The sequence below is a fragment of the Acanthopagrus latus genome, chromosome 9, assembly GCF_904848185.1.
Source record: "Acanthopagrus latus isolate v.2019 chromosome 9, fAcaLat1.1, whole genome shotgun sequence".
In the NCBI taxonomy this organism is placed as follows: domain Eukaryota; kingdom Metazoa; phylum Chordata; class Actinopteri; order Spariformes; family Sparidae; genus Acanthopagrus; species Acanthopagrus latus.
Genome location: NC_051047.1, coordinates 11,944,672 through 11,959,717, shown reverse-complemented (window position 1 = coordinate 11,959,717; position 15,046 = coordinate 11,944,672). Strand labels below are relative to the sequence as shown.

Sequence of the window (15,046 nt, the reverse complement as noted above, 5' to 3'; positions counted from 1 at the left end):
ACCTGCAAATACACCGTGATGATCGTGACAGTTCAATTATTCAGCCCTCCTTCATTCAACAATTCTGCGCTGAGGTTTCACATCGAGACCCCGTTCACCTCGAATTCATTCATAATTCAGAGGCTTTTACCTCAGGAGGAGGCCGCGAATGCGACGTTCTGTTCTATTCACTTTATTGTCCAATGCGAACACCATTATTAAACAGCTTACAGATCATACTCTAAAAATAGTGTCTAAATAGCATGTACTTGCACTCCCTGCTTTATAAATGGCTTCCAAAGAGCTGCCTCAGTGAAGTTCTGATTAAATGGGTTCCATTTTTATCAATGATTCATCCCATTGACAGGCAGTTCTCTATCCCTTTCAAACAACAAGTCAGTGTACGGATTAATGTCACGGTGAGGCGCGAGAACTGAATTAACCCGGGCCTCTCAGCAACAAAGGAGAACTCAGACCCGAAATGTGGGGCAGTTCTGCGGTGGCACCGGTGTGTCTCGAATGGTTTGTGTTTTAAAATTGGTCTTTTTGCGTTATGGTTTTGTTAATCCACATGTCCCTTTCATCTCAAAACACACTCAACTGGCTCTTAAACGCCTTAAAATCATCATCAGCTTAAACAAATGAATGCCCGATGTTTACCGATTTTTGTTACGTCTCGGGGGGTTTAATGTCAGTAATCAGTTATCAATAGCAGCCATTTCTGCTCTCCCTAGCCCCTTCTCTCTCTCTCTCTCTCTCTCTCTCTCTCTCTTCTCTCTGTCACAGAAAATCAAAGCTAACACATCACCCACTCATCAAATCATTCAACTAAGATGGAGGAGAGATGCGACAGAGAACAAGCGTGCATTTGTAAAAGTCATAATTTGTTTATGTCGCAGATCTGATCGAATTGGACGCAGTTGAAAAAAAAAAAGGACTCGATGCAACTTTTATCTTATTATCAGCGAAGACGAGTTATTGCCCCGCGGTGACTGGCTGGATACATGCAGCTTGTTCCAGCACACAGTCGCACGCACGCGCGCGCACACACACACACACGTGGACGAGCAAACACACTGTTGACCGAAATTGTACCCACGCTGCTCACCAGGCAAGCGGGACAGTTCGCCTCCGTACGTATTAGCTGAACGAGGGACTGAGCCTTTCTTTTTTTTTTTTCTGCAGGGAAGAGGGAGGCAAATTATATGGTGGGGAAGAAACGACTGTGGCTGTGTTGATCGGAGACGAGGCCCAAGGCAGAGAAGGAAGGAGCTGCCCGGTCTCATTGTGCTGCGTAGACAGGGAACAGAGGACGACGAGGAGGCGTTTCCATGGGAGTGCTGCTGTGTTCTTCTCAAAACAGACACATTCCCTTATCTCCTGCCTGGGGAGAAACAAACACTGGCAGCTCATATGAAGGGGAGTTTCCCTGGATCTGTTTGAGCTGCATCGAGAAGCAACAGAGCCCTAATTGAATTTGAGGGAGAGAGAAAGAGAGCGAGGGAGGAAAGTGCAGGACTTGCAGCAGGGCCATGCGGTCGGTGTTGATAGCAGAGCAATCTGAACATTATGCTCCGCGTCGATGCCGACCTTCGTCTAATCTCCATGAAACAAGCTGTCCGGTGAGGCAAAAAAAAAAGTGTAGTTTAGCACAACCGTTAGTAGTGAAGCAGAAGGCGTTAACATATGCTGAGTCAGTATGTTTTTCATTGTGATACTACCTCTAAATGTCTTCTTAACCCAAACTGTGAGTGATACGGATAACACATCTAGTGCATATTTCATCTCCTCGGCCAGTTTGAAGATGAAATATGAAATATGTTCTTTACATAGATTCTGTGTATATAAGCCATGCTAGCAACAGGTCTCCATGGAAACGTCAGCCTGTTAATGAGAGCTGCAGTAACCACTTGATTAAGCAATAAGTCAGTCGAAAAAGTAATTATCACCAACTGCTTCGATAGTTGCTTGATCATTTCAGTCAGAAAACTGTCAAAGATGTGTTGGTTCTAGCTTCTTAAATGTGAGGATTTGCGCCATTTCTTTGGCATGTATGGCAGCAAATGAAGAGTCTTTTTTTATTCCGCTGTTGGTTGAAGATGAGATGAGCATCTCTCACAGGTTTTTTGACATTTTATAGACCAAACCATTATCGTGAAAATAATGAGCAGATTAATTAATGATGAAAACAGGTGTTGGTTGCAGCCCTACTGTTGACCGGTAAGTTACATATTTCTACGAATGGTGCAAAGATTGAAACTGTGTAGACATTTATAGCCTCCGTACAAAATGGCAATGGTGGAACTCTTTTCCCGGTTCAAGAATTGAACTTTCACTCTTATATCTAAAAATTATATCTGAAATTTGCACGAAATTTGGATGAATTATAATACCTTTACTGAGCCCTTAATCAGGTCAATATCTGATTGTGCAGTATGCAAAATGTATTGCGCAAAACATTCAACTATTAACTAAAATGATCTACAGAATCCGAAGAAGCAACAATGTTGACAATGTCTATTCTATGTAACGTAAACGTCTTTCTCTCAGCCCTCCAAAGCTGATGTGCTGGCGGTGTAAACACCAACAGTCCCTTGGCCAACTCAGCTAAAATGCTTCATTGTTACTGTCCAGCCTGTCAAAAAAGAATACAGTTAGCAGCAGTAAGCAGTCATATTTGCCCCAATTTGTTGGCTGTGCTAGGATTGATAGGATAGGATAGGATGGGATATGATAGAATAGGACAAGATAGCCAGTTCTTATGTATTGCGCCTTTAAAATGTTCAAATATAAGCTCTAGGAGCTGCTCCCCATCATCTCTGACCATCTGCTTCTTGTGGCGTTTGTAATTCTGCTTTATTTAATTTAAAAACACAATCAGCCTCTCCCCTATAACTGTAGAGTTAAAACATGAAGCCAAACAGCTAAATTAAATAGGGGCTCAAGTGAATAGTCTTGTAGGAACGGAGAGAGTGATCGAGGAGAAAGGTGATTGAATAAGTAGAGGGGCCAGAGAGGCTGGGTGAAGGAGCACACGGTGGGATCTGTGTGGACAGGCCTGTAATTGAAGAGAAGGAAAGAGCCTTAACCTAGATCAGTATCTTTCACTCCAGCAGGAAGAGAGAGCTAAACACCTCCATGCAGAGAGACAGGGAGAGGCACAGAGGCACCGAGGCCCCTGACGGGAAGTAAGTCTATAAGGAGGAGGGAAAGTGTGGGGGGGGGCGGAGGTGATGTAGCGGCAAACACTGGACACATGTGTACGTGTGATGTTGGTCCCTCAGAGCTCTGACACAGATGGGAGGAAGACGGAGAGAGAGAGAGGATGCGAAAGTAGGCGAGAGACAATGACAGAGAGAGAGAGAGAGAGAGAGAGAGAGAGAGGAGATCAACATGTTGAGATACAGCCCTGGAGACAGAGCCACCAGAGAAGCAGAGAATTATGGGAGTGCAAATTAAATTACACCGGAAGGGACAGTCAGGTCTGGACCTGCAGGAAACACTGCACATGGGGCTCGGTGTGCGTGTGTGCGCGTGTGTGTGTGGGTGTGTGTGTGTGTGTTTCTGTGTGATGTAAACAGGTACATACAGAGATCAAAAGGTGAAGAGCAGAAGTAGGACAGAAAGAAAGAAAGACAGAAACAGAGAAAGAAAGATCCTTCACTTCAAAAAAACAAACTCAGATCAAACTGTCTAAACTACGTGGTGCCGATAAACTATAAACCAAAATTGTGTTACTACGCTGCCTACTTCTCCCTTAAATGTTTTCAGAAACATCTGTTAGCATACTGTTGAGCTGAAGTGGCTGCCATATTGTTTTGCTGTTTATATACTGTGAAAAGGGAGTCTGACAAAACTCTGATCAAACTGTAAAACCAGACAAATATCAACCCCGATCTTGTTCTCTATCCATTTCTCACCTAAAACATTTCCACATTTCAGTGTAGCGTTTCGCTGTAACACAACTGAGGAATGTCACAGCAATTTTCTATCTTTTTTTTTTCTCTGTTCATGTAGCATCCATTTTTTTTTAAAAATGCTTGCATTTTCCTACTGTCTTATGCGGCGTTCCGACTTTTTTTGGAACCAGGGTTGTACAACCTTAAAAGTCCACTTGATGAGAAAGTGGATTTTTGAGTGTCGTCAGGATTGTCAGTCGGGTCAGCCGCCATCCTCAAGCATCAGTATTTGAGTTGGGGAGCCTTACGGAGTCTTAACTGAGCATTTCATTCGTCCATAATGGAAACACTCAGTAATAACACAGGCCAACATCATGTTGACAGTGGATGGTAAACAAAGCACTTCTTCACATTTTTGCGAAGTGACGATGGAAAGCCTCTGTTTGAATTCACAGTTGATTTGATGTTACTACTGAAGCATTGAATTCATTTTCATTTTCAGCCAGACACTGTGCTATACATACAGCTCAGCTAGTGGGACCCAGCTTTCTCAAAAAAAATGTATCATCTTTGTGACAATTTGCATATCACGGTGTCCCACAGCCTTTCAAGTGTCCATTGAAATATATTTAGCGGGACTTCACAATCCCTTTTGGAATCCCATCATTCAGCTGACTCACGGGGAGTTCCAGTCGTTGAGTGAAGTCTGGTCGTGTTTTTATGTTAACTTTCCAGAACGTTGTTTGATCCTTATTTGTGTTTGTAATATTTGCTTCACTCACACCAACCAAATAGCCAAAGACGTGAAGTGTCTCTCCTGTTTTCTAGTGAATATTGATTGATTTCCCTTCTGTAGCTTAGCTAACTGGCAAACTCTAGGAACACGTCTTTGCTCTGGCGGTAAACAAGGCGGACGCGGTGCCATGCAGCATCCTGATGAAATCTAGCCGGTTTGAATGATGATGACACCTTCAGCTTACATCTGTCCATGAAGACCGGCTGGCCAATTGCATCTCATCATGTGTCTCCGTGTGTATGTGTTGATATAGCCGCCTCCATTTGACAGTTTCCCATCTTCGACACCTCACTTTTTCCATTATTCCCTCTCCTCCCTTGTCATCTCACTGCACGGCGCACACAAACACCACGTGATTTCACATTTTCAACTCATTTGAACCATTTGAAAGGAGCTTCCCAGCAGCTGTTTAAAAATGTGGACCGAGAATTTACAAGATCGGAGAGGTCTGAGATGAGAGAAATAAGAGATAAGAGCGAATCACTGTAATTGTTGTTTCAAGCTGTCTAATGTCTTTTTGTTGTCCAGCAGAGTGCTTCTTCAAGGAGTACTGGTTTTGCGATGCAGGCCTGGGGTGCTGTGCTCTCACAAAGGTCATACGAACACTGAAGCAGATTAGCAATTCAGATTGGGCTAAAGGGGCTAAAAGGCTGCTGTAGCCCGGCCTGGGTCTGATTACATTAGCAAAGAGTAGGAGTGCAAATGCACACAACTGATTAGATGGAATAAGAAGGAGGCGGCTATAAGATGTTATAGGAAGCGCATCTGAATGCACACACACACACACACACACACGGTCTCCGACAAACGGGCAGGCACAACAATAAGGTATGACTCACAATAAACAAACATATAAACGGCACATGATTCCATTGTGAAGGTTTATCCTCAGTATATCCTCCCACTAACTATCTCACACACACACACAAATACACACACACACACACACGGATTATCAGCACTCACAGCCCATCTGCCCTTGCACAACATCCATCTTGGAGAAATGAGTTTGGGCTGCAGGATCATTTGGAGGCGAGACTTCCTGCTTTTTGAGGTTGGTTCCCTCACCCCATCACCTCTCATGGCGACGAGACAGCTGTCATTACAGTTCCTCCTCAAAACCTGTAAAGCGGCACTATGTAGTTTTTTGGGGGGAAGAAATTTAAACTCGATATGGCATTATTTACAATATTAATGAAGTGATAACACTACTGGTTTCTGTAGCTGAATAAACAAGCTGTTCTTGGGGGAAAATAAGGTCCCAAGAGGACTGTCTGAGGTTAGAAAGGTGGCAGGGTCCGCCGCATGTAAACAAAGTAAGACAGTATGAAATCATGTTTTCCTTTCTCATGTTCAGTTTGTTTACTCAGTCATGAGAAACAATGACAGTCTCCTCCCCGAAACTACACAATGCACCTTTAATGTTCATGGGGAGGACATTGGTCAGGCTGCAGGGCGTCAAACTTTTATGCACATGCATGTAGAAGACTCATGTCATGACCCCCCCACGCCGCATAACTTCCATCTGTCGGGTGGGTTCATGAGTTCCCGATCAAGTATGCGAGGAGGTGGGAGAGACGGAGAACACTGGTCTTTGTGCCAGTGAAGTCAACTACTTGATCACACTTCACTGCCAGCCAGACTCATTAAAACAGTGGATGTACGCCAGAGAAGCGAGTGTGTCCTCGTGAACTGAGAGGCTTTCTGCAGGGGCCTCCTTTCAGCACCATGGACAGCGAGCACCGGAGGACACGGAGCCGTCTGCAGCTGTCCAGCGCACAACAAATGAAACAGCCCGAAGTTCAATCCACCCAACGTGTCCCCATCGTGTTTCCATTACAGGCAAGTAACACAACACAGAGTTTGTCTGTAGTGTGTCTCTGTGTACGTGTGTCTGTGACTGTGTACATGTAGGTTATGTAGATGCAGTCCACATGTGCAGCAGCCTGAGTGAGGTATGTGGTCTAAGACCGGCACGTTACTGGAGCAACAAGCAAACTGGGGACAGTACAAAGCCTGGGATTAGGTGCAGGAATCACTCGTGTGCTATTAACGATATTGAAATGAGCACCACTCGGGCGGCCCTCTCTAACCCTCGCCTCACAGAGCCGGCCGGGGCCCTTACTCCAAATGCCAAACGTCACTTCTTCTCACGCAGGTCACAAAGTGGTCCACGCTGGAGAGACGAGCCTTCGAGGAAGAGGAGCGGGTGGTGGGGTGGTGGGGTGGTGAGTCTGCTGACCCGTCCTCCACCCGTCCTCATGTGGTGGTGCAAACTGTGTGTTTGTACAAAAGACCCGACGGGCCGCTGCTCGCCCCCCAAAACTCTGCAGCAGCAGCAGCAACAACAACAACAACAACAACAACACAACACATACCAATATACTCAAAGATAAGCCCAACGGTTGCCATGACGACTGTGAACCCACCCCCTGAAACGCACCCGCGCGCGCGCACGAGCCGGCCTCGTTAAGTCCTACCTTGCATTCCTCCATGCACGTCCTGACAGAGTATGCATCCGTCTCGTATTTCTGAACCAGCAGCTCAAACTCCCGGTAGTTCTTCTCCGCCTCCCGGTCGAGGCGCTGATAAGCCCGGACGCACTCCTTGCACCCGTCCTGGTCCTCCCCCGCGGTCATGCTCAGGGTGCAAGTCAAATTGCCCAGACTCGTAAACCCGTTGAACAAATCCAAAAGTGAGTAGGAATTACAAAAAGAAAGGTACAAATCGCTCAGATTCACGTACGCCGACTGTGTCCCCTCTCCCCCTCCACCGGAGAGGCCCGGGCACACGGTCTCCGCGTCCGTGAAAGTAAAGCAGTCCTTGAACAGGCTGTCGGGGTGACAGGTGTCCATTCGCCACAGAGTAGAATTCCCTATAAAAATAACATCTTGCTCTCTGGCGAGACGGCGGGGGTCGGGTGGTGTTGTTGGGGTATGGTGTCGGTGGAGGGAGCTGGAGTACTCGCCCATGTCCGTAAACGCAAGCAGCCCCTCGTCCGGCCGCTTGTCTCGGGTCCGCGTCAGTTTCGCCTCGGCGCAGAACCACAAGTGATCAGAGAGCAGGACGGTGATGAAGAGCAGAGAGGCCAGCGACAGTCGCCATCTCTGGGCCCGCTCCGACTCGGTGAATGGCTTCTCGTTCTCTCGGGGTGCAAACCAGAATTTTAAGCCTTCATCATGCTGCCGACGCATCCAAGCACCCCTGGTCATATTTTAGGAAAGTGCTGCCCTGGCCGACTCCACCGCGGGGGCTGCTCTGCCACAATACTCATTGACTTGAGGGGAGATGGGCTCCGGTTGGTTCTCCTCGGTTAAGCGGTGGGGTGCCGTGCCTCCGCCGGTCCAGGGCGCTCCTCTATCGCGCCCAGCAACACTCGGTGCTATTCCGATCCAATTAGCGCGCCCGCACAGATTAAGCTTCGCGCTGCCGCATCCCGGTTCTCCATGGCTCTCCGGGGGGAAACGGCGTCCTCTTTGACCGCATGCCCCCCTTCTTCCCGCGACCGTCCCTCCCCGGGTTTTGTTCTCTCGTCGGGGGCGCAGGGAGACCAGCTGTTGCGAGCCTCTCGGTGCTGATGCTGCGCGTCTGCCGCCGTTCGCTTTGCAGATTCACTTAAAGGAGAGCGACGAGCGCTTTCGATGCACGCAGGCTGGTGTCTCTGTCCCGTACCTGGGCGGAAAGCCTAGAATCATTTCTCCCGTTGGCCATTGTCATCTTGGACCGCGGTTAAGTTGCCGCCATGTTCGTCTTGAAACACTTTTTCGGAGAGCTGGGTCTGTTTGCGTCATCTCCATCCTTGCGATAGCTCCATCGTTGCGCAGTGGCGGAGCAGCTTATTACCTATGTGCACCGCACACACACACAAACACACACACACACGAGGAGGGAGAGAGAGGGGGAGCACAGGCACACATAAAGGTGGTTAAAGGTGTTTTGACTAGCCACCCTGCTCCGCATGGGCACTGCAGGTCGCCAGGTGTTGTCTGCTTCGTTGGGGCACAAACACACACACACACACACACACTTTTAGCGACATCTTGCTTTTGGTGCAGGATAGACGCGATCTTTCCATTCACAAGAACAACAATGCAGTTAAGACATCACACTCACCGTTTCCATAATTCATTGGTCTGAGCCATTTCGGGCCGTTTGTCCTCAAGTTACAGAGCTCTCTGGCTCTGGGTGACAGGGAAATTAAAGGGGCACTGCGAAGTATTCAGAAACTCGTGATTTTGATATTTACAATACTAACTCAGAAAAAATATCTTTATCACATAAGTGAATAAACAAGCTGTTCTCAGAGGAAAATAGGGTTCCAGAACGCTGTTTGAAGCTAGAAAGGTGGCAGGGTCCGCCACACATAAACACAAGCACAACAGTACGAAACTGTGTCGTCCTTTAAAGGTGCACTATGCAGTTTTGGGGAGGAGATTTTAATCAGAAGAGTAAGATCTTCATGACTGAATAAACAAAAGGACAACACAATTTCATACTGTTTTACCTTGTTTATATGTGGCGGACCCTGCCACCTTTCTAGCTTCAAACATTGTTCTGGGGACCTTCTTTTCCTCTGAGAACAGTTTATTTATTCAGTTATCATCACTTTGTTGATATTGTAAATGTCAAAGTTCTGACTTTAAATCTCTTCTCGAAAACTACACTGTGCTGCTTTAAGGATTCGAAAGCACCAGTGAAAGCAAGTCAGGCTTGAACCTGTGGACACGCAGAACGCAGCTGAACAAGCACAAGATGACCATATCATGTACCTGTATCCGGTGGGGTCCAATCTCATCAGTTGTGTTGTGTTTGGTCAGTGTGTTTAAAACAAACACACGACTTACCGTATGGCCCTATATGTGATGTGCAATGTGTGTGTGTGAGAGAGAGAAAGGGAGGGAGAATAGGTGGTTGCTCTAAGGGTGCTGAAAGTAAATTACAGTATTTATCCACGTCCTTAAAACTACTAATCATTGTCAGCGTGCATGGCTTGGAGTGCCACCAAACAGACTGTTGCCTAATGTTAATGGGCTGTGTACTGGGGATAAGACAAGAGATGATTACCTGATTAATTAGTGCTTAAGGCCACTCATTCTACAATTTGTTGTTGAGAGGGAAAAGTGCTCATCTAACACCAACCCAATTATTTTTAGTGCAGCCAGTGTCCCTCTGCCAAAAAAAAAAAAAAAAAAAATTAATGTGACATCATATTGGACTGTAAGGAGAATTAAATAGAAACGTTATGGATTTCAACTCACCACTTGTGGAAAACTGCAGTTTATCCTGTCACACAGGTTCACTTTGTACAACTGCCCTCAAACACAACAAAAAGAGGTGTTTATTTCCTCTCACTGTGTTGATGATGGAATTGCACCTTCTGCTGAGTGCACTCCACAGTTGTTTGAAGTAAAAATAAAAAAAAAAAATTAAATCAGAAAGTCAGTAATGGAGAGCCATTTCGGTTGTGTCATCTGAGTGGAGGGAACAGGTCTTGTCAATAACATAATTTGCTGATAAATGTCAGCAGGTGCTCATGAAAGGAGATTCAATTTGCCTGATGTTTTTGAACCTCCCCGCCTTGAGATCCACCCATGATCCTAATGGTGCAGGGCCTGGATTTTTTGGGGTAGTGGGAGCATGAACTGGATTTGAAACCGTGGACTCTGCTGTGGCAAACGTCTGTTGTGTAGCTGCTACGGCTGCTTGCATGCTCGTCATTCATCACTCATTTCTCTCACATATTATGTCACTGCAGGATGCTGCGATCGAGCCTCGGGGGGAAAGGTGTCCTACTTCGGCTGGGATTGTTTAGTTTGCCTTTGACTGTGGTGGCTCGATTTCATGCTCTGTCTTTGACCCTGCCCGCGGTGCCTTTGTGCATGTGTGTGGACAAACACACACATGCACAATCACAATCATGCCACCCCCGCCCCCAATCATGTTGGCAGGCATATGGCTATAGGGACCTGGCCAGGTGTCTCTTAAAGCCATTTTCAAATCTGCAATTTTGATTGGTATGAGCTGATCACCTGACTTATGTCAGCTCCATAGAGGCTGCTGATCAACAACATACGAAATGTGTGTGCTTGGCCTGGCAGAGGGTTTTCAGTTTCACATCAACCCCAACACTTTCCTACCTGTATCTTATTGCATATGTGTGTTAGGGAGAGAGAGAGAGAGAGAGAGAGAGAGAGAGGAGGACTATATCTGTGAGATGAATGTAGATTGCTGGCCCTTAAATCTGGAGCCATCACAGTAACAGTAAGGGCTGGCAGACATGACTCATCCTCGAGCCATGCAGGGGAACATGTGCAGGTGTGTGTGTGTGTGTGTGTGTGTGAGCGTGCGTGTGTGCTTGTGTGTGCTCTCTGGACATAGAGTACATGTGTAGAATTGATTGTGTTATCTCTTTGCACTGATACAGTAGCCCTTGCTAAATGAGAGGCAATAAAAATGAAATCTAAAGCACAATGCAAAGTGCGTCATTCAGTATCTCAACTCCCATTGTACCTGTTTTTACACTCTCGTCCTGTCCGACTTATCAAAAGGCACTGGAAAGTACATCTGTGCCATTCAGATGAGGCCCGGCCATCTAATAATAAATGTCTGTCTAAAAATGTTTTTGTAAACAAATCAAAAATAAGCGAATGGAGGCCTCTTTTGCCCTTCCAGTACTCTGACTGAAGCCTTTCGAGAGACTGATTCTGATTGAGTTCCAGCGATAAAAGTAATCACGACCTCTGTTGTTTCTCTCGCGCACAACAAGAAGCTCAGACTGAAGCTGGTGGTGTTGGCCCTGTGTGTTTCTGTCAAAAGTTTTTTTGCGCTTTGACCGTTTACTGTCTTATCACTAAATGGAGAGAAGGTGGGGGTGCACACTTGGGTGGGGATGGCGCTTTTACATCCAACAAGGCTGCCAAACGGACACCCGGAGGTTGAGTCACACCGTTGAGGAGCTGTGCAACCTAACCAGAGTATAACCACGGTCTTGTGACAGAAAAAGAAATGTAAAAATTCAACCTAGGCAAAAGCAAAGTCGCGACATGAAGTGATGTGTGATGTGCAGATAACCAGCCTCTCCTTCCACGGTCTCACCATTGCAGTGTTTTTCCTCAGCCGTCAGCATTCCTGATGGAGGGAGACGGGGAGGAGACTGGACCCACTGACAATCAGAGGAAGAGGAGAATGGAGTGAGAGAAGGGTGACATGTGACATCAGCCAACTGTGCATACTTGTGTCAAATCCACAATCTTCACGCCTCCTCCGCACTGTCAGTTTGGAAATTAGCCCCTTTTAAGTGCCTCTCACTATATGTCTCAACATCTCTTGTACAGCTGGCTTCAGGATGCATGCTCTCCATCTCCCTCCTCTATTTCTCACTTTTCTTCCGTGCTCCTGCCGCCGCCATCTCTCCGCATCCTTCCTCTCCCACTCAGCTGACCCCGCGCGACTCTTCCGATGTGACTCTTGCTTAAGCTCTCGCTCAGCGGCATCCCGTCTTCCTCCGGCTCTCAGTCTCCTTCTGCGCTTTCATCCGTCTGACGTCAGAGAGGAGAAGGAGACTGGCTCAGACGCCCTGATTGGCCGGGGAAGACAACACCCTCAGCCCGGGCTTGCTGTCCCAAGTGGATGTGTGGTATGAGGTTAGTGCATTAACCCACTCAAGAACAACCTGCGAAGACATGTTTGTGTTCACATGTGTGTGTTTGTATGCGCACACATATAAGTGCGCATACATCTCGTGTTGGTCCTGTGTGTGGTTATTCTGCTGCTCTCAGTGTGTGCCGCAGCAGTAATATTGTTACGATTTGAAGGTGAAAGTCAATTTTTGACCTTTTTGACAAAAATGTATTAACTCAAGGTCGACTAGCTTTCAAAGTCATCTTATCACCATCAGCGAAATTAGTTTTATCATTTTGTCATCATGTAACTTAAGGGTGGAAATCCAGTCATGTGATGGTAGTTATGTAATCAGTCCGGACCAGACAGAGTTGAAATCCAAATGAAAGGACGGCTACAGGAATTTTTTTCCCCATCTCCTTTAAAATTGCAAGATAGGACTTTTTTTTCAACATATATTTGTTAATATCTTAAAACTGCATTCTTATAATAGCCAGCAGAGGGCAACTCCACTGGTTTCAAAAATAAGTTTGATTATATGTGAGCCTATGAGAAAAAGAATCCTACATCTCACTTGATTAACAGTCAACTAAACCCCTGATGAGTTGGTTGAATATGGTTTCAATTGCGAATTTCAGTTCTTCTCTAATACAATATGCTGTACATTTTGTAAATTATGGGTTCCATTTAGAGTAAAATACAGTGCATGGCAAAGTACCGTGATTCACAATTTGCTACCGCAGCTTGATCTCATTCAGAACCAATCAGGATAGAGGGGTAGCAATGCATTTCTTTCTGTCTCATAGTCAATTCTGGCACCACAAAAAAAAGACAGTGATGATTGTAATTCCCAGCTCTTAACTTTGAACTAGTGGTGGGACTCCATTGAAAAAATGATCTAATCAATTAGAGGCTTTGTAATTAATTAATCTCAGTTAATCGCATATAAATATTTGACACGAGAAGCAACATTTTTCAATTCAAATGGATTTTGGTATATGACTGACTCACTGAATAGACACATAAATGAGCTTAAACAACATTGGGTTTGTTTTCATCGCTGAGTGTTCTGCACTGTTTGGAGTGCAAAAATAAATTGCGATTAAATGCGTAATTTTTTTTGTCGCATTATTTTTTCTGTAATTAATTAATCGTAATTAACACGATAAAGTCCAAGCCCTACGTTAAACATATTAAAACATATATCATTTCAAACACAGAGAAATCAGTGAAAGCCAGTGGCTGCCTGGCAGACAAAAACAATATTGCATATCCGTCTCACTGCTGTAACGCAAATATGCAGCAGCAGTGTGATGTATAATGTTCCATAAATTGCATTAAATATGCAGGCCCACTGGCACGGTCCTATGTGAAGCATTACTGGTTTAACAAATTGTTCGAACTGTTTAATTGGTCACTGGAATTGTGGGGGATTAGGCCAATGATGGAGATACCATCATGCAGTTCAACCCCTCACCCAGCACCACCTCTGCTCCGCCTCAGGCTTTTACTCCTCTGATCGATTGACTCAACCCATTTCCATTCCAGGAATCCCTCAGCGGCTTATCAACACAGCTCACTTTCCCAAGGACACTGCCTATTCCCATATCCATGCTCCTGGATTCCTGGCCTATATTCCCACCGTGCAGTCTGGATGTGTGCGTTCACCCAGCCTCCAGCTTCAAAGGAAGAGTGTCTGTCAGGGAAGGCAGCTTCCACCCCGACAGGGAGACATGCAGAATACAAATACATAGCAGGAGACCTGTTTGCATTAGACACAAATCTACTGATGTCACTCCTTTGTATCATGTCTATTTTTAGCATTGTTTGACTAGTAACTTTAACAGTTTATTCATACAGTCTCTAAGCCATCTTATGATGTATATCTAATTTTAGATATTGTACAAACCACATTAATAAAAGCATGTAGCTCCAGAATATCTTCCAGGGATTAAACCATCACAATATTTCATTAAAAAAAAAACACTGTTGAACACATGCAAAAATGATTAAATGTGTTTGTGTATGTGTGAGGGTGTGTTTGTCTCATCCCCTCTTACCCTGATGTTACATCACTAATGGCCCGAGACTGTATGTTAATGCTCTCACAGACTCTACACCCTCTCATGCACAGGGAATGATCACTCTCTCTGGGAGAGGACCAGGAGGCTGGTGTAATGATAACCACAAAGTGGGTTTGACTTTTCTTACTGTATTGCTAACAGCTTTAACAATTTTAAAATATTTTGTCTCTTTGAGCAGCAAGCGAGGTGCTTTAAGTGCAGGATTAATGTGAAATTATCTCAAATGTCTGACGGAAATATTATTTATGGTTGTGATTAGCATTATTCTGTTGCACAAATGTCTTAAGCCATGCTAGTGGCCTGGCTCCAGGGTAGCATTGTCAGTCTGTCAGTTGGACTCTGTCTGGATTGATATCTCAACAACTATTGGCTGATTTCCCATTAAATTTTGTCTAGAAATTCATTGTTCCCAGATGATCAATGACTCCTCTGACTTTCAGTCAGCACCACCATCAGGTCAAAATTTGGCTTGGTTAAACTAATGACATTTCCATTTGCTTTTATTGCACTTTATTGCTAACATTAGCAGTGTTGCCAACTTAGCGACTTTGTCGCTATATTTAGCGAGTTTTCAGACCCTTCTAACGACTCTTTTTTAAAAAGGGAGTAGCGACAAATCTAGCAACTTTTTCTGGTGTTATTGGAGACTTTTGGAAACTCAGACGTGA

The 15,046-nt window shown here is 45.4% G+C and overlaps 1 protein-coding gene and 1 long non-coding RNA gene across 2 annotated transcripts in view; one reads left to right on the top strand and one right to left on the bottom strand.

The window, feature by feature from the left end:
* Positions 1–15,046, bottom strand: part of LOC119025382 (transmembrane protein FAM155A) — a 108,809-nt gene that overhangs the window by 78,065 nt on the left and 15,698 nt on the right. The window contains exons 6-9 of the mRNA XM_037108883.1: positions 11,770–12,212; positions 9,933–9,983; positions 9,739–9,843; positions 7,155–8,517 (exon numbers count right to left, since the gene is read on the bottom strand). Coding sequence (XP_036964778.1) covers positions 7,155–7,886 — 732 coding nt within the window. The 5' untranslated portion in view covers positions 7,887–8,517; positions 9,739–9,843; positions 9,933–9,983; positions 11,770–12,212. The remainder of the gene's footprint in view (positions 1–7,154; positions 8,518–9,738; positions 9,844–9,932; positions 9,984–11,769; positions 12,213–15,046) is intronic.
* On the top strand, positions 1,859–4,401 carry LOC119025386. The gene is made up of 3 exons (XR_005076805.1): positions 1,859–2,199; positions 3,093–3,167; positions 3,264–4,401. It is a non-coding gene; the product is annotated as an uncharacterized LOC119025386 (long non-coding RNA).